At 49.5% G+C, this 20,921-nt stretch overlaps 1 protein-coding gene across 1 annotated transcript in view; it reads left to right on the forward strand.

Annotated features, from left to right (window-relative positions):
* The first annotated feature begins 1,495 nt into the window (after window positions 1–1,495).
* Window positions 1,496–20,921, forward strand: part of ACTN2 (actinin alpha 2) — a 72,159-nt gene continuing 52,733 nt past the window's right edge. The window contains exon 1 of the mRNA XM_038761139.1: window positions 1,496–1,612. Within this exon, the coding sequence (XP_038617067.1) occupies window positions 1,496–1,612 (117 nt within the window). The remainder of the gene's footprint in view (window positions 1,613–20,921) is intronic.

The raw sequence follows: 20,921 nt of genomic DNA on the forward strand, positions 1-20,921 counted from the left end.
TCTCTGTTCCTGAATTGTCCTTTCCAAGCGTTTAGAGCAGTGCTCCGCACGCAGTAAGCGCTCAATAAATGCGATGGAAGGAATGAACGGTCTCTGTGGCTGAATTGTCCTATCCAAGCGTTTAGTCCAGTGCTCTGCACACCATAAGCGCTCAATTAATGCGATGGAATGAATGAACGGTCTCTGTTGCTGAACTGTCCTTTCCAAGCGCTTAGCGCAGTGCTCCACACACAATAAGCGCTCAATTAATGCGATGGATGGAATAAACGGTCTCTGCTGCTGAATTGTCCTTCTTTCCAAGCGCTTAGCGCAGTGCTCCGCACACAGTAAGCGCTCAATAAATGCGATGGAAGGAATGAACGGTCTCTGTTGCTGAGTTGTCCTATCCAAGCGCACAGAGCAGTGCTCCGCACACGGTAAGCGCTCAATAAATGCGATGGAATAAAAGAACGGTCTCTGTTGCCGGTTTGTCCTTTCCAAGCGCTCAGCGCAGTGCTCCGCACACAATAAGCGCTCAATAAATGCGCTGGAAGGAATGAACGGTCTCTGTCGCTGCATTGTCCTATCCGAGCGTTTAGCGCAGTGCTCCGCGCACGGCAAGCGCTCAATAAATGCGATGGCAGGAATGAACGGTCTCTGTTGCTGATTTGTCCTTTCCAAGCGCTCAGCGCAGTGCTCCGCACACAATAAGCGCTCAATAAATACGGTGGAAGGAATGAACGGTCTCTGTTGCTGAGTTGTCCTTTCCAAGCGCTCAGCGCAGTGCTCCGCACACGGTAAGCGCTCAATAAATGCGCTGGAAGGAATGAACGGTCTCTGTTGCTGGTTTGTCCTGTCCAAGCGCTCAGCGCAGTGCTCCGCACACAGTAAGCGCTCAATAAATGCGATGGAAGGAATGAACGGTCTCTGTCGCTGCATTGTCCTATCCGAGCGTTTAGCGCAGTGCTCCGCGCACGGTAAGCGCTCAATAAATACGATGGAAGGAATGAACGGTCTCTGTTGCTGAACTGCCTTATCCAAGCGTTCAGCGCAGTGCTCCGCACACGGTGAGCGCCCAGTAAATGGGATGGGAGGAATGACCGCATGAAGGAGCGTCCCTGCGTCCCTCCGGGGCCGCCTGCCTCAGTGTCCCCGGGAGCGCGGGGGGGGGGGGGGGAGGGAAGGGGAGGAGGGGAGGGGGCGTTGCCACGTGACCCCCCCCCTCCCCGGTGGGGGCTATTAAAGCCCACCGCCGCCGCCTCCGGGGCCCGCCCCAGCCCCAGCTTGGCTGTCGACTGAGCGCCCCCAGGCCCGGGTCCAGTCCCCCCGTGCCCAGTGCCCGTGTCCTTCGTCGTCCTCTCGAGGTCGCCTTCCTCGTCCCGGTCCCCCCGATTGGATCCCCCCGATTGGATCCCCCCGATTGGATCCCCCCCCCCCCGATCCCCCCTCTCGATCCCCCCCCCTCGATCCCCCCGCCTCGATCCCCCCGCGGCTTCTTCGGCGCGGCCCGAGCCCCATGGAGCCCGGCCTGCAGTACAACTACGTGTGCGACGATGACGACTACATGATCCAGGAGGAGGAGTGGGATCGGGACCTGCTCCTCGACCCCGCCTGGGAGAAGCAGCAGAGGAAGGTCAGCGGGGACCCCACAAAACCCTCTTCATCACCTCCTCCTCCTCCTCCTCCTCCTTTCATTTTTTCTTCTCCCCTTTTCTTCTCCCCTTTTCTTCTCCCTTTCCTTCTCTTCTCTTCTCCCTTCTCCTTCCTTCTCCCCTCTTCTTCCCTCCGGCCTCCTCCTCCTCTTTCCCTTCTTCCCCCTTCTGGACGCCCTCCTCCTTCCCCTCTTCTCGCCCCCCCTCCTCCTTTTCTTCTTCTCCCTTTCCTTCTCCTCTTCTCTTCTCTTCTACCTTCTCCTTGCCCTCCTCCATCTCCCCCTCCTTCCCTCTCGCCTCTCTCCCTTATTCCCCCTTCTGGACCCCCTCCTCCTTCCCCTCTTCTTGCCCCCCTCCTCCTCCTTCCCCTCTTCTTGCCCCCCTCCTCCTCCTTTCTTTTTTTCTTCTCCCCTTTTCTTCTCCCTTTCCTTCTCTTCTCTTCCTTTTCCTTGCCCTCCTCCATCTCTCCCTCCTTCCTTCTCCCCTCTTCTCACCTCCGGCCTCCTCCCCCTCTCTCCCTTATTCCCCCTTCTGGACCCCATCCTCCTTCCTCTCTTCTTGCCCCCGTCCTCCTCCTTTTTTTCTCCCCTTTTCTTCTCTTCTTTTCTCCTCTTTTCTTTTCTTCTCCCTTCTCTTATCCTTTTCTCTTCTCCCTTCTCCTTGCCCTCCTCCATCTCCCCCTCCTTCCTTCTCCCCTCTTCTCCCCTCCAGCCTCCTCCCCCTCTCTCCCTTACTCCCCCTTCTGAACCCCCTCCTCCTCCCCCTCTTCTCGCCCCCATCCTCCTCCTTTTTTTCTTCTCCCCCTTTCTTTCCTTCTTTTCTCTTTTCTTTTCTTCTCCCTTTCTTCTCATCCTTTTCTCCCTTCTCCTTGCCTTCCTCCATCTCCCCCTCCTTCCTTCTCCCCTCCTCTCCCCTCCGACCTCCTCCCCCTCTTGTCCTTTTCCCCCTTCTGGACACCCCCCTACTCCACCCTCTTTCCCTTATTCCCCTTTCTGGACCTCATCCTCCTCCCCCTCTTCTTGCCCCCCTCCTCCTCCTTTTTGTTCTTCTCCCCTTCTCCTCTTCTCTTCTCCCTTTTCCTTGCCCTCTTCCATCCCCCCTCCTTCCTTCTCCCCCCTTCTCCCCTCCACCCCCCCCCCCGCCCTTTTCCTCGTTCTGGATCCCCTCCTCCTCTTCTTGACCCTCTCCTCTTCCTTTTTCTTCTTTTCTTCCCCCTTTTTTTCTTCTCTTTCCTTCTCTTCTCCCTTCTCCTTGCCCTCCTCCATCTCCCCCTTTCCTTCTCCCCTCTTCTTACCTCCGGCCTCCTCCCCCTCTTTCCATTTTTCCCCTTCTGGGCCCCGTCCTCCTCCTTTCTTTTTGTCTTCTTCCCTTTTCTTCTCTTCTTTTCTTCTCTCTCTTCTCCTCCTCTCTTATCTCTTCTCCTTGCCCTCCTCCATCTCCCCCTCCTTCCTTCTCCCCTCTTCTTACCTCCGGCCTCCTCCCCCTCTTTCCCTTTTCCCCCTTCTGGACCCCCTCCTCCCCCCCCTTTTCTCCTCCCCTCATTTTGTCCCCCTCCTCTCCCCCATCCTTTCCTCTCCCCTCTTGACCAAACGCCTTTGTACAGTGCTCCGCACATAGTAAGCACTCAGTAAATACCATTGCTTGATTCTTGTCTCACTCCTCCTCCCCCTCTTTCCCTCTTGCCCTCCTCCCCCTCATTCATTCATTGTCATATTTATTGCACCCTTACTGTGTGCAGAGCACTGTACTAAGCACTTTCCTCTCCTCTGCTTGCCAAATGTGCTCTGTATATAGTAAGTGCTCAATAAATGTCATCAACTGACTGATTCTTGCCTCATCCTCCTCCCCCACTTCTTGTCCTCCTCCTCCCCCTTTCCTTCCCTCTCCCCTCCTTGTCAATCGGTTTTGTACAGTGCTCTGCACATCGTAAGTGCTCAATAAATACCATTGATTGCGTGATTCTTGCCCCAGTCCTCCTCCCCCTCCCTTCTTTTTGCCCCCTCCCCTCCTTTTCTCTCCCCTCTTTGTCAAGTGCTTAGTAAAATGCTCTGCACATAGTAAGCACTCAATATCATTGCTTTATTTTTGCCCCACTCCTCCCATCTCCCCTCTTCTGCCCCCTCTTCCTCCTCCTCCTCCTTCCTTCTCCCCTCTCCCGCCCTCCTCCTCTTCCTCCTCCTCTTCCTCCTCTTCCTCCTCATCTCCCTCCTCTTCCTCCCCTCCTTCCCTCTCCCCATCCCCACCTCCTTCCTGCCCATCCAAACTGAGCCCCAGCTCTTCCACTACTGTGTGTCCCATCTTCGGGGCTGGGGGTTCCCCACCAGTCCATTCGGGAATATTGGCATCAGGACACCGGACGGGAGTCTGTGCCCTTGGGTGTGTCTCCCAAGTGACCTCCGGGGGGAGGGGGCGGCCTCAGTTTACCCCCTCTCCCCCTCCCACAGCATGGTCATAAAGTTGTCATCGCCATCTCCGCTCATCAGGGATGCTTTGAGGCTTAATGAAACGATATCCCGCAGATGCTTCGGACTCCTGCGGGGAAAGGTGCTCCGTGAATACCAGCTATTCCCTGAGAAAGCACTTATTATTTATCTCACACTTTAAAAATAGTGCCCTGAGGTAAGCTCGGAGGACGGAGGAGTCAGCCAGGTTCTAAAAACACTTTCTCTGTCCATCGCACCCCACGACACCCTGATGTCCAGCGGAATATTCCACTGCGGCCATCGGCCTCGGAAGGGATGGGTCTGGGGTGGGGGGTCCTCCGGTTAGAACAGTTAGAATGGTTAGATCAGCCCTAAGAACAGCCTTGTACTTCCCAAGCGCTTAGTTCAGTGCTCTGCACACAGTAAGCTTGCAGTAAATATGATTGAATGAATGAATGAACAGTGCTTGGCACATAGTAAGCACTTAACAAATACCATCATCATCATCATCATCATCCGGTTGTTGTCGCCCACCCATCTGGCTCTGTCCAAGTCAGGAGTCCTGGGGCGCCCGCATCGTTGCTGGTTTTCTCGGGGCGCCGGTTAAGGGAAGAAAGTTGTGGTGGGCATCCACTGTGGGCAAGGAGGCTGGGCTAAGTAATAATAATTGTGGTATTTATTGAGCGCTCACTACATGCCAGGTGCAGTACTAAGCACTGGGGAGGATAGCAGCAAATCAGGCTGGACACAGGCCCTGTCCCAGGTGGGGCTGACAGTCTCAATCCCTGTTTTCCAGATGAGGTAACTGAGGCCCAGGGAAGTGAAGTGATTTCCTCAAGGTCACACAGTAATAATAATAATAATGATGGCATCTATTAAATCAAATCAAATCAAATCAATCGTATTTATTGAGCGCTTACTGTGTGCAGAGCACTGTACTAAGCACTTGGGAAGTACAAGTTGGCAACATATAGAGACAGTCCCTACCCAACAGTGGGCTCACAGTCTAAAAGGGGGGAGACGGAGAACAAAACCAAACATACTAACAAAGTAAAATAAATAGAATAGATATGTACAAGTAAAATAAATAAATAAATAAATAGAGTAATAAATATGTACAAACATATATGCATATATACAGGTGCTGTGGGGAAGGGAAGGAGGTAAGATGGGGGGATGGAGAGGGGCGCTTACTATGTGCAAAGCACTGTTCTAAGTGCTGACAGTAGACAATTGATGGATCTGGGATTAGAACTCAGGTCCTTCTGACTCCCAGCCTTGTGTTCTAAGTTCTCAGGGGGGAACCTTAGTCAGTCCATCGTATTTGTTGAGTGCTTATTGTGTGCAGAGCATTGTAGTAAGCGCTTGGGAGAGTACCACGGAACAGACACATTCCCTGCCCACAACCAGCATATAGTCTAGAAGAGAGATGTTCGTTTCCCTGCCCTTGAGGGAGTTTTCAATTTAATGGGGGAGAGGGACAGACTTAAACGATTTCTAAAAAGTGGGACACAGAGGAAGGGGGAGTCTAAGACGGGTCGTACAGACATGTCCGGGGGTGATAACAGAATTATACAATCTATTATGTATTCATATAGAAGTTCTGAGGATCTCCCTCAACTGTAAAATGGGAATTAAGCCCTAAGTGGGAGTGGGTTTGTGCCCAACCCGATTATCTTGTATTTATTCAGTCGTATTTATTGAGCGCTTACTGTGGGCAGAGCACTGTATCTACCCCAGTGTGCAGTTCAGTGCCTGGCGTGCTTACTTTGGCGCGCTCGATAAATACCACTGATGGATCGACTCTTTAAGAACTATATTCAGATATCTGATTGTATCTGTCCCAGTGCTTGGCACAAAGTACGTGCTTACCAAGTACAGCAGTTATTATTTCTACTAGACATTGCAGCCCATCCCCAGCGCTTCAAATCGCCACCGTCTTTTGCCCCTCTTGTGGAAACTGGGGAATCTGAAGGGAGGTGGGCACTTTGTCAATCAATCAGTTGTATTTATTGAGCGTGGAAGCAGCGTGGAAAGAGCCCGGGCTTGGGAGTCAGAGGTCATGGGTTCTAATCCCGGCTCCACCACGTGTCTGCTGTGTGACTCTGGGCAAGCCACTTCACTTTTCAGTTCCCTCCTCTGTAAAATGGGGATTGAGACTGTGAGTCCCATGTGGGACAATGTGATAACCTTGTATCTACTCCAGTGCTTAGAAGAGTGCTTGGTACGTGGTAAGCGCTTAACAAATAACATGATTATTGAGCACTATCTGCATGCAGAGCACTGTACTGAGTGCTTGGGACAGTCCTGGAAACTCATTCGTGCGCAGGGAATGTGTCTACCAAGTCTGTTATATCTTTGCTTTGTACTCTGCACACAGTGAGCGCTCAGTAAATACGATTGATTACAATGTAACAGAGTGGGTAGACTGTGAGCCCACTGTTGGGTAGGGACTGTCTCTATATGTTGCCAATTTGTACTTCCCAAGCGCTTAGTACAGTGTTCTGCACATAGTAAGCGCTCAATAAATACGATTGATGATGATGATGGGTAGACACGTTCCCCACCAACAGCCAGTTTATGGACTGGTCTATTTAAAGGTTAGGGTGCTTATTAAGCATTTACTCCGCGCTAAGCGTCAGAGTTGTTAGCAGGGTATCGGGTCACACTGTTCCTGGCCCATTTGGGGCCCACAGTCCATCTCAACCCCCCCCCCCCCCCATTTTATAAAGGTGAAAACTGAGGCCTCAAGAGGTTCAGTGACTTGCCCAAGGTCACACATTAGGCCGGTGGTGGAGCTGGGAATTGAACTCGGCACTCCCTGCCCCGTCCTCTTTTCACTAGGCTTCACTGCCTGCCACCATCAGGCACGTTCACGGCGATGTGTCTAGCCCACCCGATCTTACGTGCGATCAGAAGTCTCGACTTCATCGCGCTGGGCGATATTTTCCGGGACGGGATTCAAACCTTTCCCGCCCGCAGAATAGGACGGTGTTCCTGTCACAGGTGTTAGCTTGCTAGACGAGTCTGAGAAATAAATGGTGAGAAAGTAAACTGGGGAATGGCATAAAGGTGAAGAGTAATTTTGGAAAAACAGCCCTGGTTATCTGATAGTCCCAAACTGGGCTTCCCTTATTTCATCAAGATGGCAATCTAGAAACTTTACCTAGGGGAAGGGTCAGTTTTAGCGATTCTAGGCTCCACAAAGCTCATCATCCCTGGCTCTCGGAGCGTCCTTTTCTCCACAAAGGAACTTGAAGAGCCAGATGGATATTTTCCTCCTGAATGTGTGTTGCGTGGGGCAGCCAGGGAGACGGAAGCTGTTTTCCTTCGGAAGATCGCTTCTTCGCTTCGACTTGCGGGCCCTGAGGATTTGCTTTTGAAAATTGGCTGGTTTTGGTTTTGTCTTCCTATTCAAGGATCAGATCACCATTCCAAGGAACTGGCCGGCTCACAAGGAGCCGTTTGTTTTAGAAAATGTATCGGATAAGCGATTCTTTTGCTATCGATCGGTGGTGATGATTGAGTGCTTACTGTGTGTGGGGCACTGCAATAAGAATAATAATAATAATGGCATTTATTAAGTGCTTACTCTGTGCAGAGCACCGTTCTAAGCACTGGGGAGGTTACAAGGTGATCAGGTTGTCCCACTGGGGGCTCACGGTCTTAATCCCCATTTTACAGATGAGGTCACTGAGGCCCAGAGAAGCGACTTGCCCAAAGTCACACAGCTGACAATTGGCGGAGCCGGGATTTGAACCCTGTACTAAGCCTTTGGGAGGGTGCAATACGACAGGGTTGGTACACCCACAGTGAGCTTACAGTCTAGAGGGGAGACGGGCATTAATAGAAATAAATAAATGATGGATTTGGGCGTTAGTGCTGTGGGGCTGAGGGAGGAGTGGAAAAAGGAAGCCAATCCAAGTTGCAGAAGACACAAATGAACCAAGGGAGTCCTGGGGAAATTAAAGCGTTCTCCTACGTACCTGCATTTTGCCTTGGTGTTTTCAGGCGCATTCCGCCTCCGCTTTGGATCGGAAGCTCTTTGGGAAGAGGGACGGTTGAATTCTTTCTTCACAACTCTCCACAGTGCTCATGGAGCACAGCGCTCTGGAGCCAGTCGGTAAATTCTGTTGACCGACCGAGACGGATGCGTCCGTCAGCCAGGAGTGTCGTTCCCTTCAAGCACTGCTGAAATCGACCGATCAGTGGGGTTTATCATCATCATCATCATCATCAATCGTATTTATTGAGCGCTTACTATGTGCAGAGCACTGTACTAAGCGCTTGGGAAGTACAAATTGGCAACATATAGAGACAGTCCCTACCCAGCAGTGGGCTCACAGTCTAAAAGGGGGAGACAGAGAACAAAACCAAACATACTAACAAAATAAAATAAATAGGATAGATATGTACAAGTAAAATAAACAAATAAATAGAGTAATAAATATGTACAAACATATATACATATATACAGGTCCTGGGTTTATCAAGCACACATTGAGGGCGAGAGTGCTGTACTAAGCGGTCGGGTGAGTTCCGGCCAGTAGACCCAATGTACATAATCATAATTCTATTTATTTTATTAATGGTGTGTGTATATCTATAATTCTATTTATTTATATTGATGCTATTGATGCCCGCTTAGTACTGTGCTCTGCGCACAGTAAGCTCTCAATAAATACGATCGAATGAATGTTTTCTTTTTCTTGGTGCCTGTCTCCCCCTTTTCCTACAGTGTGAGCCCCTTGTGGGCTGGGATGATCTCTCTTTGTGGCTGAATTGAACTTTCCAAGCGCTTAGTACAGAGCTCTGCACACAGTAAGCTCTCAATAAATACGATCGAATGAATATTTATTTTTTCTTGGTGCCTGTCTCCCCGTTTCCTACATTGTGAGCCCCTTGTGGGCTGGGATGATCTCTCTTTGTGGCTGAATTGGACTTTCCAAGCATTTAGTACAGAGCTCTGCAGACAGTAAGCTCTCAATAAATACGATCGAATGAATATTTACTTTTTCTTGGTGCCTGTCTCCCCCTTTCCTACATTGTGAGCCCCTTGTGGGCTGGGATGATCTCTCTTTGTGGCTGAATTGGACTTTCCAAGCGCTTAGTACAGAGCTCTGCACACAGTAATCTCTCAATAAATATGATTGAATGAATGAATGAACGCCTGCCCTCAAGGGGCTTACGGTCCATCTCGTAACGTTTTCGATCCGTCTCGATTCGAGACGAGCTCTGTGCTTTATTCCAAGATTCGAGCAGCAGCGACAGATTCTCCCCGCTTCGCTCCGCGGAACGGCGTGGTGTTCTGAAGCGGAGACCCGTGGTTGTCCATTCATTCATTCAATCGTATTTATTGAGCGCTGACTGTGTGCAGAGCACTGTACGAAGCGCTTGGGAAGTCCAAGTTGGCAACATGTTGGTCCCCACCCAACAACAGGCTCACAGTCTAGATCTGTGGTTGTTGGAGACGAAATGATCTAGCTATCCCTGGATTTTTTTTTCTCCCCCCACCCCGGAGAGCTAAGATCCAGAAAATAAATTCCGCGGTTCTGCGTCGGCTTTAGCCAGAGAAGGCCTACCCCTCTCTGGAGCCCGTAATCGAATACGGAACAACAGGAGGGCAGCGTTTTGGGCCCGTGAGCCCGATTCGTTGGCTCAGGCCCGGGCTGAGATGGCATTGTTTCTATTGTGGGCCGTCCCCTCCGGACTTGCCATTTCGCTAGCTCGCCCGGAATGAGATCTGTCAACAGATGCCGGTCACACATGGTGACGTCTCTAGGATTAGAATGGATGTCAGGCCTAATTATAGCCCCCCTAATCCAGGCCCTTTGGAGGGGCATTCCGAATGGCGGGGTGGGGGGAGTCATAGGGATCTCTGGGATAGCGTCTATCGAGCGCTCGCTGGGTGCGGTGTACTGAACGGACCGTTTGAGAAAGCACTGGAGTGGTGTGGCCTGGTGGAAAGAGTCAGGGGACCTGGGTTCTAATCCCGGCTCTGCTGTTCTAGACTGGGAGCCCGTTTCTAGACTGTGAGCCCACTGTTGGGTAAGGACCGTCTCTATATGTTGCCTACTTGTACTTCTCAAGCACTTAGTAAAGTGCTCTGCGCACAGTAAGCACTCAATAAATACGATTGAATGAATGAATGAATGACCATCTCTATATGTTGCCAATTTGTAATAATAATAATGATGGCATTTGTTAAGCGCTTACTATGCACAAAGCACTGTTCTTCCCAAGCGCTTAATACAGTGCTCTGCAAACAGTAAGTGCTCGATAAATATGTCTGAATGAATGAATGTGTGTCACCTTGGGACAGTCACTTAACTTCTCTGGGCCTCAGTGACCTCATCTGTAAAATGGGGATTAAGACTGTGAGCCCCAAGTGGGACAACCCGATCACCTTGTATGTCCCCCAGTGCTTAGAACAGTGCCTGGCGCATAGTAAGCGCTTTAGAAATGCCATCATTATTATTAAATACTTAAACACGGGGTAATCAGAATCAACAAATTAACCATACAGCCTGTGGATCGCGCGTCTGTCCCCAAGTGCTGAGGCTCAGTCAGTTGGCGGTATTTATTGAGCGCTTACTCTGCGTAGAGCACTGTACTAAGTGTTTGGGAATGTCCAATAGAGTCAGTAGCTATTCTTACTCTCAAGGAGCTGACTGAGTAATGGAGAAGTCGGATAAAAAATACATTATGGGCAGGGGAAGCAAGAGAGTTTAAAGATATCTACGTAAGTGCTGTATAAGTCGGGTGAACGCCCAAGGACTTAAGGAGTACAGACCCAAGTGCGGACGTGTTGCAGGAGGGAATTCAAGGAAGCCTTCCTGGAGGAGATGTGATTTTAGCAGGGCTTTGAAGGGGGGGAGAGCGGCGGTCTGTCGGCTCTGAAACTGTGACTAGACTGTGAGCCCGTTGTTGGGTAGGGATCGTCTCTATCTGTTGCCGAATTGGACTTTCCAAGCGCTTAGTACAGTGCTCCGCGCACAGTAAGCGCTCAATAAATTCATTCATTCATTCAATCGTATTTATTGAGCACTTACTGTGTGCCGAGCACTGTACTAAGCGCTTGGGAAGTCCAAGTTGTCAACCTATAGGGACGGTCCCTACCCGACAGCGTGCTCACAGTCTAGAAGGGGGAGACAGACGACAAAACAAATGAACAAACTAAAATAAATAGGATAAATATGTACAGGTAAAATAAATGGAGTAATAGATCAAATGAATGAATGAATCGGAAAGGAGAGCGTTCCAAGCCGGAAGGGAGGGCGTGAACAACCGGTGGAAAATAGAGGGAAATCACCGCTATTTATTGAGCGCTTACTTAATACCAACATTATTATTATTATTACTTGTGCAGAATACTGGACTGAGCACTTGGGAGTGGATAGTATAGCAGATTGGGTAGACGTATTCCCTGCCCATGACGAAATGGAGCAGGGGAAACCAGTCAAAAGGGAGAGGTTTGGTTTGGCTGCTGGATTCATCATCTGCTAGTCGGTCATTCAGCTGGCGTCCTTTACTGAGCGCCTCCTTTGTGCCGAGACCCTACGGAGTGAATCACAGACGTGAACAGCTGTTGGAAAGATGGGCTGGGGGTGGAATGGTGGCAGGGAAGCAGGTGGGTTTGCGGGGAGAATCCAGACTCTCCCCAACTAGTAGTTGAACCCAGAACCATCGTAGACGTTACCCCCATTGCGGGGAGGGTTGACTCTGAAAATGGCATCAGAGAAGTTAAGCCGCCACGAAATGTCTTGTCCCGTTCGTTCATTCAGTCGTATTTATTGAGCAGCGTGGCTCATTGGAAAGAGCCCGGGCTTTGGAGTCCGAGGTCATGGGTTCAAATCCCGGCTCCGCCAATTGCGAGCTGTGTGACTTTGGGCAAGTCACTTCACTTCTCTGGGCCTCAGTTCCCTCATCTGTAAAATGGGGAGTAGGACTGTGAGCCCCCCCGTGAGACAACCTGATCACCTTGTCACCTCCCCAGCGCTTAGAACAGTGCTTTGCACATAGTAAGCGCTTAATAAATGCTATCATTATTATTATTGAGCGCTTACCGTGCGCAAAGCACCGTACCGAAGGCTCGGGAGAGTGTGATACAACAGTTTAACAGATGCATTCCCTGCCCACAATGAGCTTATGGTCTAGAGGGTGAGACAGACGTTAACAGAAATAAATTACAGATGTGGACATAAGTGGTGAGGGGTTGGGAGAAGGGCATGAATAAAGGGAGCGAGTCAGGGCGACGCAGAAGGGAGTGGGAGAAGAGGAAAGGAGGGCGCAGTCAGGGAAGGCTTCTTGGAGGAGGTGGGCATTCAGTAAGGCTTTGAAGGAGGGGGGAGAGTCATGGTCTGTAGGATTTGAGGAGGGAGGGGGTTCCAGGACAGAGGCAGGACGGGGGCGAGGGGTCGGCGGTGACCTGGCCCTCAGGCCTCCCCCTGCCACGGGGAATCAATCAATCAATCAATCGTATTTATTGAGCGCTTACTGTGTGCAGAGCACTGTACAAAGCGCTTGGGAAGTACAAGTTGGCAACATATAGAGACGGTCCCTACCCAACAGTGGGCTCACAGTCTAGAAATCCCGCACGATCCGATGAAATCCCCGGTTTCCGTAGGTCCCAGGAACCACTGTCGCTATAGATCGCTCGCTATGCCTCCCGGGGCTTTTTAATTTAATTTAATTTAATTTAATTTTAATTTTAATTTTATTTTATTTCTAGACTGTGAGCCCGTTGTGGGTAGGGACCGTCTCTATATGTTGCCGATTTGTACTTCCCAAGCGCTTTGTACAGTGCTCTGCACACAGTAAGCGCTCAATAAATGCGATTGAATGAATGAATAATGTATGTCTGTATCTGTATAATTTATTATTATTAATAAATACCATTGAATAAATGAATGAAAATGGCTTAGTCCAGTGTTCTGCGCATGGTAGACGCTCAGTAAATACCACCGATCGATAGTTCGGTCGTGGACATTTTCACCGAGCGTCCCTGAGCGAAGGAGGTCAGGGAGTTGGAGGACACTCAAAGTGTGTCTACCTCAATATAATAATAATAATAGTGATGATGGCATTTATTAAGCGCTTACTATGTGCAAGCACTGTTCTAAGCGCTGGGGAGGTTACCAGGTGATCAGGTTGTCCCGCGGGGGGCTCGCAGTCTTCATCCCCATTTTACAGAAGAGGGAACTGAGGCCCAGAGAAGTGAAGTGACTTGCCCAAAGTCACCCAGCTGACGATCGGTGGAGCCGGGATTTGAACCCATGACCTCTGACTCCAAAGCCCGGGATCTTTCCACTGGACCACGCTGCTTCTCTGTGGCCACGGTGCTGGGAGAAACGGGGTCTCCAGCATGAGCTCCTTGGAACGGGGGATTCTCCAGCCCCCCAGTTATATAAATAAATTTATTTATATTAATGTCTGTCTCCCCCTCTAGACTGTAACCTTGTTGTGGGCAGGGAACTTGTCTGTTTATTGTGATATTGTACTCTCCCAAGCACTTAGTACAGAGCTTCGCACACCGGACATGCTTAATAAATATGAGTGAAAGAAGGATTGAGTACATTGGAATTTCGGCCAACTTGGGGCCTCGCTTTCACGCAAATGATTCATTCATTCATTTTATTGAGCGCTTACTGTGTGCAGAGCACTGTACTAAGCGCTTGGTAAGTACAGGTTGGCAACATACAGAGACGGTCCCTACCCAACAGTGGGCTCACAGTCTAGTCTAGAGCGATGATGGTGGTGGAATTTGTACAGCGCTTAGCATGTGCCAAGCACTGTACTAAGCACTGGGGTAGATAGAAGCGGCGTGGCTTAGTGGAAAGAGCCCAGGCTTGGGAGTCAGAGGGCATGGGTTCTACTCGTGAGCCGTGTGACTTGGGGCAAACTGCTACTTAACTTCTCCGGGCCTCAGTTTCCTCATCTGTAAAATGGGGTTGAAGACTGTGAGCCCCACGTGGGACCACCTGATTAACCTCTATCTACCCCAGCGCTTAGAACAGTGCTCGGCACACAGTAAGCACTTCACAAGTACCATCATTATTATTGCTAATTATTATAGAAGCGAATCAGGTTGGACACAGTCCCTGTCCCCCGTGGGGCTCACAGTCTTAATCCCCATTTCATCATCATCATCATCAATCGTATTTATTGAGCGCTTACTACGTGCAGAGCACTGTGCTAAGCGCTCATTTGTACTAAGCACCGTACTAAGCTACCCATTTGGCAGATCATCATCATCATCATCATCAATCGTATTTATTGAGCGCTTACTGTGTGCAGACGAGGGAACTGAGGCCCGTGGCGACTCATCCCTGGTCCCACAGCAGACGGGTGGCAATCAATCAATCAATCGTATTTATTGAGCGCTTACTGTGTGCAGAGCACTGTACTAAGCGCTTGGGAAGTACAGGTTGGCAACATATAGAGGCGGTCCCTACCCAACAGTGGGCTCACAGAGGCGGGATTAGAACCCAGGTCCTTCTGATTACCAGGCCCGGGCTGTAACCACTAGGCTCTACTGCGGAGCATGCCAGCCGTCAAATTTCCGCCCGGAGGGACCCTCGGCCGCCCGGTCCGGATACGCTGGACGGGCTATGCAATGGACGCCTAATCAGCAGGCGACTGTCAGCACAGGGTGACCCTGGAAACGCGTCCTATCTCGGGAAGTATGTGCTCTGTGTTTATTCAACGATTATTAAGCGGGACACCAGACTTGCCCTTATACGGACACGAGGCACCCTCCGAATTGTGTCCCTGCGCAGGTAGGGGATCTAACTTGCTGGTGGACTGTGACTGTGAGCCCACTGTTGGGTAGGGACCGTCTCTATATGTTGCCAATTTGTACTTCCCAAGCGCTTAGTACAGTGCTCTGCACATAGTAAGCGCTCAATAAATACGATTGATGATGATGACTGAAGCAGTTAAAGATCCGCTTCAGCGCTCAGAACAGTGCGTTGCACATAGTAATAATAATAATGGCATTTATTAAGCGCTTACTATGTGCAAAGCACTGTTCTAAGCGCCAGGGAGGTTACAAGGTGATCAGGTTGCCCCACGGGGGGCTCACAGTCTTCATCCCCATTTTACAGATGAGGTCACTGAGGCCCAGAGAAGTGAAGTGACTTGCCCAAAGTCACACAACTGACAATTGGCGGAGCCGGGATTTGAACCCCTGACCTCCGACTCCAAAGCCCAGGCTCTTTTCCACTGAGCCACGCGGCTTCCCAATGATGGCATTTATTAAGTGCTTGCTATGTGCAAAGCACTGTTCTAAGCGCTGGGGAGGTTACAAGGTGATCAGGTTGTCCCCCGGGGGGCTCGCAGTCTTCATCCCCATTTTACAGGGAACTGAGGCCCAGAGAAGTTAAGTGGCTTGCCCAAGGTCACACAGCTGACAATTGGCGGAGCCGGGATTTGAACCCATGACCTCTGACTCCACAGCACATGTTCTTTCCATTGAGCCATGCTGCTTCTCTAAGTGCTTAACAAATGCCATTATTATTATTATTATTATTATTATTATTATTATCATCCGTGCCCCCGTAGTAATAATAATAATAATAATAATTATAATGATGTGCAAAGAGCCGGGGTAGCTACGAGATCATCAGAGAAGCAGCGTGGCTCAGTGGAAAAGAGCACGGTCTTCAGAGTCAGAGGTCAGGGGTTCAAATCCCAGCTCCATCAGCTGGGTGACTTTGGGCAAGTCACTTCACTTCTCTGGGCCTCAGTTACCTCATCTGGAAAATGGGGATTGAGACTCTGAGCCCCCCGTGGAACAACCGATCACCTGGTAATAATAATAATAATAATAATAATGATGGCATTTATTAAGCACTTACTATGTGCAGTGCACTGTTTTAAGCACTGGGGAGGTTACAAGGTGATCAGGTTGTCCCACGGGGGGCTCCCCATCTTCATCCCCATTTGACAGATGAGGTAACTGAGGCCCAGAGAAGTGAAGTGGCTTGCCCAAAGTCACCCAGTTGACAATTGGCGGAGCCGGGATTTGAACCCATGACCTATGACCCCAAAGCCCGGGCTCTTTCCACTGAGCCACGCTGCTTCCCTGTAACCTCCCCAGCACTTAGAACAGTGTTTTGCACGTAGTAAGCGCTTAATAAATGCCATCATTATTATTATCGGGACCCAGGGCTTGCAGTGTAAGTAGGAGGGAGGACAGATATTGTTTATTATTTATTTACTCTGCCAATTGTCAGCTGTGTGACTTTGGGCAAGTCACTTCACTTCTCTGTGCCTCAGTTCCCTCATCTGTAAAATGGGGATGAAGACTGTGAGCCCCCCGTGGGACAACCTCATCACCTTGTAACCTCCCCAGCGCTTAGAACGGTGCTTTGCACATAGTAAGCCCTTAATAAATGCCATCATCATCATCATCATTATTATTATTATTATTATTACAAGGGAGTATGGACTAAACAGACACTGAATTTCATTATCTGCAAAGCAATAATAATAACTGTGAGCCCGTTGTTGGGTAGGGACTGGCTCTCTATGTTGCCGATTTGTACTTCCCAAGCGCTTAGTCCAGTGCTCGGCACACAGTAAGCGCTCAATAAATACGATTGAATGATTACGGTGACAAGAAAACGGTATGGTTAAGGCCTGAAATGGAAACTGGTGTGTGGGGCTTTTCACAGGAAGAAGCTGAGTTACTTGGCTGTCTCAATCAATCAGTCGATTAATGGTCAGAGGAAGAAGCAGAGTTACTTGGCTGTCTCAATCAATCAATCAATCAATCAATTAATGGTATTTATTGAGTGGTATTTATTGTAGTGGTTGCCTGGTGCCTCAGAACATTGTTCTGGACACTTGTCTTAATCATCGTCACCTCCTCCTCTTCCTCCTCCTCCTTTTCCTCCTTCCCTTTTCCTCCTCCTTTTCCTCCTTCCCTTTTCCTCCTCCTTCTCCTCTTAATAATGATAGCATTTATTAAGTGCTTACTATGTGCAAAGCACTGTTCTAAGCGCTGGGGAGGTCACAAGGTAATGAGGTTGTCCCACAGGGGGCTCACAGTCTTAACCCCCATTTTACAGATGAGGGAACTGAGGCCCAGAGAAGTGAAGTGACTTGCCCAAAGTCACACAGCTGGCAAGTGGCAGAGCCGGGATTTGAACCCATGACCTCTGACTCCAAAGCCCGGGCTCTTTCCACGGAGCCACGCTGCTTCCCTTAAGCAGCTCCTCCTCCTCCTCCTCCTCTTCCTTTTTCTCCTCCTCTCCTCCATCCTCATCAGCCCCAGTATTAGTTAAGCACCTGCTGTATGTGAGGGGCTCTGCCCTTGAGCAATTTAGTCCCCATTTTCTAGATGAGGGAACTGAGGCCCAGAGATGTGAAGTGACTCTCCCAAAGTCACACAGCAGCCAAGTGGCAGAGCCGGGCCCAGAACCCAGGTCCTCTGATTCCCAGGCCCGGGCTCTAACCACTAGGCCTCAGTGCTTCTCTGCACACAGTAAGCGCTCAATAAATACAATTGATTGATTGATTGATTGATATTTTACTTGTACAAATCTATTCTATTAATTTTATTTTGTTAGTATGTTCGGTTTTGTTCTCTGCCTCCCCCTTTTAGATTGTGAGCTCACTGTTGGGTAGGGACCATCTCTCTATGTTGCCAACTTGGACTTCCCAAGTGCTTAGTACAGTGCTCTGCACACAGTAAGCGCTCAATAAATACGATTGATTGATTGATTGATCGAGTTGTCCCCCGTGAGGCTCACAGTCTTTATCAGCGTGGCTCGGTAGAAAGAGCCCGGGCTTGGGAGTCAGAGGTCATGGGTTCAAATCCCGGCTCCGCCAGTTGTCAGCTGGGTGACTTTGGGTGAGTCACTTCACTTCTCTGGGCCTCAGTTCCCTCATCTGTAAAATGGGGATGAAGACTGTGAGCCCTCCGTGGGACAACCCGATCACCTTGTAACCTCCCCAGCGCTTAGAACAGTGCTTTGCAATCAATCAATCAATCAATCAATTGTATTTATTGAGCGCCTACTGTGAGAGAGCACTGTACTAAGTGCTTGCGAAGTACAAGTTGGCAACATATAGAGACAGTCCCTACCCAACAGTGGGCTCACAGTCAGTAAGCGCTTAATAAATGCCATTATTATTATTATTATTAGAAGGTGAAACTTAAGTGAAGCTGGAGGGTAGCTGACTTGTTATCCCTGAGTCTTGGCTCGGCCGATTTGGAGTCTCCAAGGTCCGGGAAGGTATTCCCACGCCCGGAAACCCAGGAACTCAGCCAGCCGTCTCGGAGCCGACCTTCCCACGGAACCCACATGAAGGAATAATCAACAACGCACTAACAGAGAGGGATTTTATTTCCAAAATTGTTCCCGGGAGTTTACGTAAGGTAGCCCCCTTAAAAAGAAAGTTAGCATTTTGTTCTTAGTGGAAAAAATAGTGACCAGTTTGGGGGAAAAATTACAAGGAGCATAGTAATGATCCCAAGTGGGCGGAGCGTGTAGGCTTGATTCATTAAAAAAAAAAAAAAATTCTCAGCTAAAAATATTTCATGGAGGTGGAATTTATATTTTATTTTAGGTACCTTTAAGAAGGAGCTGTCCTTAAACTAATTTTTTTCCTTAGTTAACTTTGCCAATTTGGAGGCTTAAGGCCGGGAAAATGAACTTTTAATTCTTTTTTAAAAGTTTCTTTCATTGTGAGGTGAGCAGTAGCAGCAGTTCATCTCAAGGCTGGTGAAGGGTAGCGATGTTAGGAAAACACAACAGTATTATGTCTCAGGACTGGCTTATGGAGGGCTATGAATTCATCCATCCAACAACTGCATTTACTGAGTGCCTCCTGAGAGCTGTGCCCTGTTGGTAAAAAGGATAGTAATAATAACTATGGTATTTGTTAATAATAATAATAATAATAATAATAATAATGGCATTTATTAAGCGCTTACTATGTGCAAAGCACTGTTCTAAGTGCTGGGGAGGTTACAGGGTGATCAGGTTGCCCCACGTGGGGCTCACAGTCTTAATCCCCATTTTACAGATGAGGTAACTGAGGCCCAGAGAAGTTAAGTGACTTGCCCACAGTCACACAGCTGACCGTGGGTGGAGCCGGGATTTGAACTCATGACCTCTGACTCCAAAGCCCGTGCTCTTTTCCACTGAGCCACGTTATTTTGTTAATATGTCTCGTTTTGTCGTCTGTCTCCCCCTTCTAGACTGTGAGCCAGCTGTTGGGTAGGGACCGGCTCTAGATGTTGCCAACTTGGGCTTCCCAAGCGCTTAGTACAGTGCTCTGCACACAGTAAGCTCTCTTTTAGACTGTGAGCCCACTGTTGGGTAGGGACTGTCTCTATGTGATGCCAATTTGTACTTCCCAAGCGCTTAGTACAGTGCTCTGCACATAGTAAGCGCTCAATAAATACGATTGATGATGATGATGAATAAATGGCGCTCAATAAATACGACTGACTGACAGAATGAATGAATAAATACGATTGAAGGAATGAATGGATGTGCCAAGCCCTGGTCTGTGAAGAGACTTGCCCAAGGTCACCCAGCGGACACGTGACAGAGCTGGGACTAGGAATCGCGTCCTCTGAGTGCCAGGCCCGGGCGTTTTCCGTGAGACCGCGCTGCGCTAAATCCCACCCCCGGCCTGGAGAACGGTCATCAGCGGTCCCCTCGGCGGGGCGGCCCCTCCGGCCTCCTGACCGTTCGGACTGTTCTGGGGACTCGGGTCTATAAAAGGCTGTCCCCTCTTCCTGAGACGCTTGAGGACTGAATCATCTCCCCTTTGGTCCCGAGAAATGAGACTCTTCCCCAGCCCGGGGACCAATGCGGCGGCGGAGAGCTGAAGGGAGGCCTAATGGCGGGCCCGGCTCAGGTTGCGACCCCTCAAAGTCCTTTTTTCTTTTTTAGTACCAGCCGGGCCGCGGCCAAACCTCCCCTCCATTCTTCCCATCCGAGCTCCGTTTTGGAATTAGACCGGTGCGGAGGGAGGAGTCCTTAATCAGGACAAGTGGGGCTCCTTTAATAAATGATTTCCATCCTCTTCCTCAACCTTCTTGCTCACCATGTGCATTGGGTATTCATTCATTCCGACGTATTTACGGAGCGCTTACCGTGGGCAGAGCACTGGACTAAGCGCTTGGGAAGTCCAAGTCGGCAACAGAGAAGGCCCCTACCCAACAACGGGCTCGCAGTCTAGAAGGTATTGTATTGTAGGTGGAGTGGTATTTATTGAGTACTCACTGGGTGCGACGCATCGGGAAGTACAAAAGAGAGAAGAAGAAGAATGATGGGATTTGTTGAGCGCTTACTATGTGCCAGGTGCTGTACTAAGTGCTCAGGAAGTCCAACAGATAGAGACGGCCCCTAGCCAACAACGGGCTCACAGTCTAGAAGGTATTGTATTGTAGGTGGAGTAGTATTTATTGAGTACTCACTGGGTGCGACGCATCGGGAAGTACGAAAGAGAGAAGAAGAAGAATGATGGGATTTGTTGAGTGCTTACTATGTGCCAGGTGCTGTACTAAGTGCTTGGGAAGTCCAACAGATAGAGACGGCCCCTACCCAACAACAGGCTCGCAGTCTAGAAGGTATTGTATTGTAGGTGGAGTAGTATTTATTGAGTACTCACTGGGTGCGACGCAACAGGAAGTATGAAAGAGGGAAGAAGAAGAATGATGGGATTTGTTGAGCGCTTACTATGTGCCGGGCGCTGTACTAAGCGTTTGGGAAGTCCAAGTTGGCAACAGATAGAGACGGCCCCTACCCAACAACGGGCTCACAGTCTAGAAGGTATTGTATTGTAGGTGGAGTAGCATTTATTGAGTACTCACTGGGTGCGACGCAACGGGAAGTACGAAAGA

Source organism: Tachyglossus aculeatus, chromosome 19 (genome assembly GCF_015852505.1).
Source record: "Tachyglossus aculeatus isolate mTacAcu1 chromosome 19, mTacAcu1.pri, whole genome shotgun sequence".
NCBI lineage: Eukaryota > Metazoa > Chordata > Mammalia > Monotremata > Tachyglossidae > Tachyglossus > Tachyglossus aculeatus.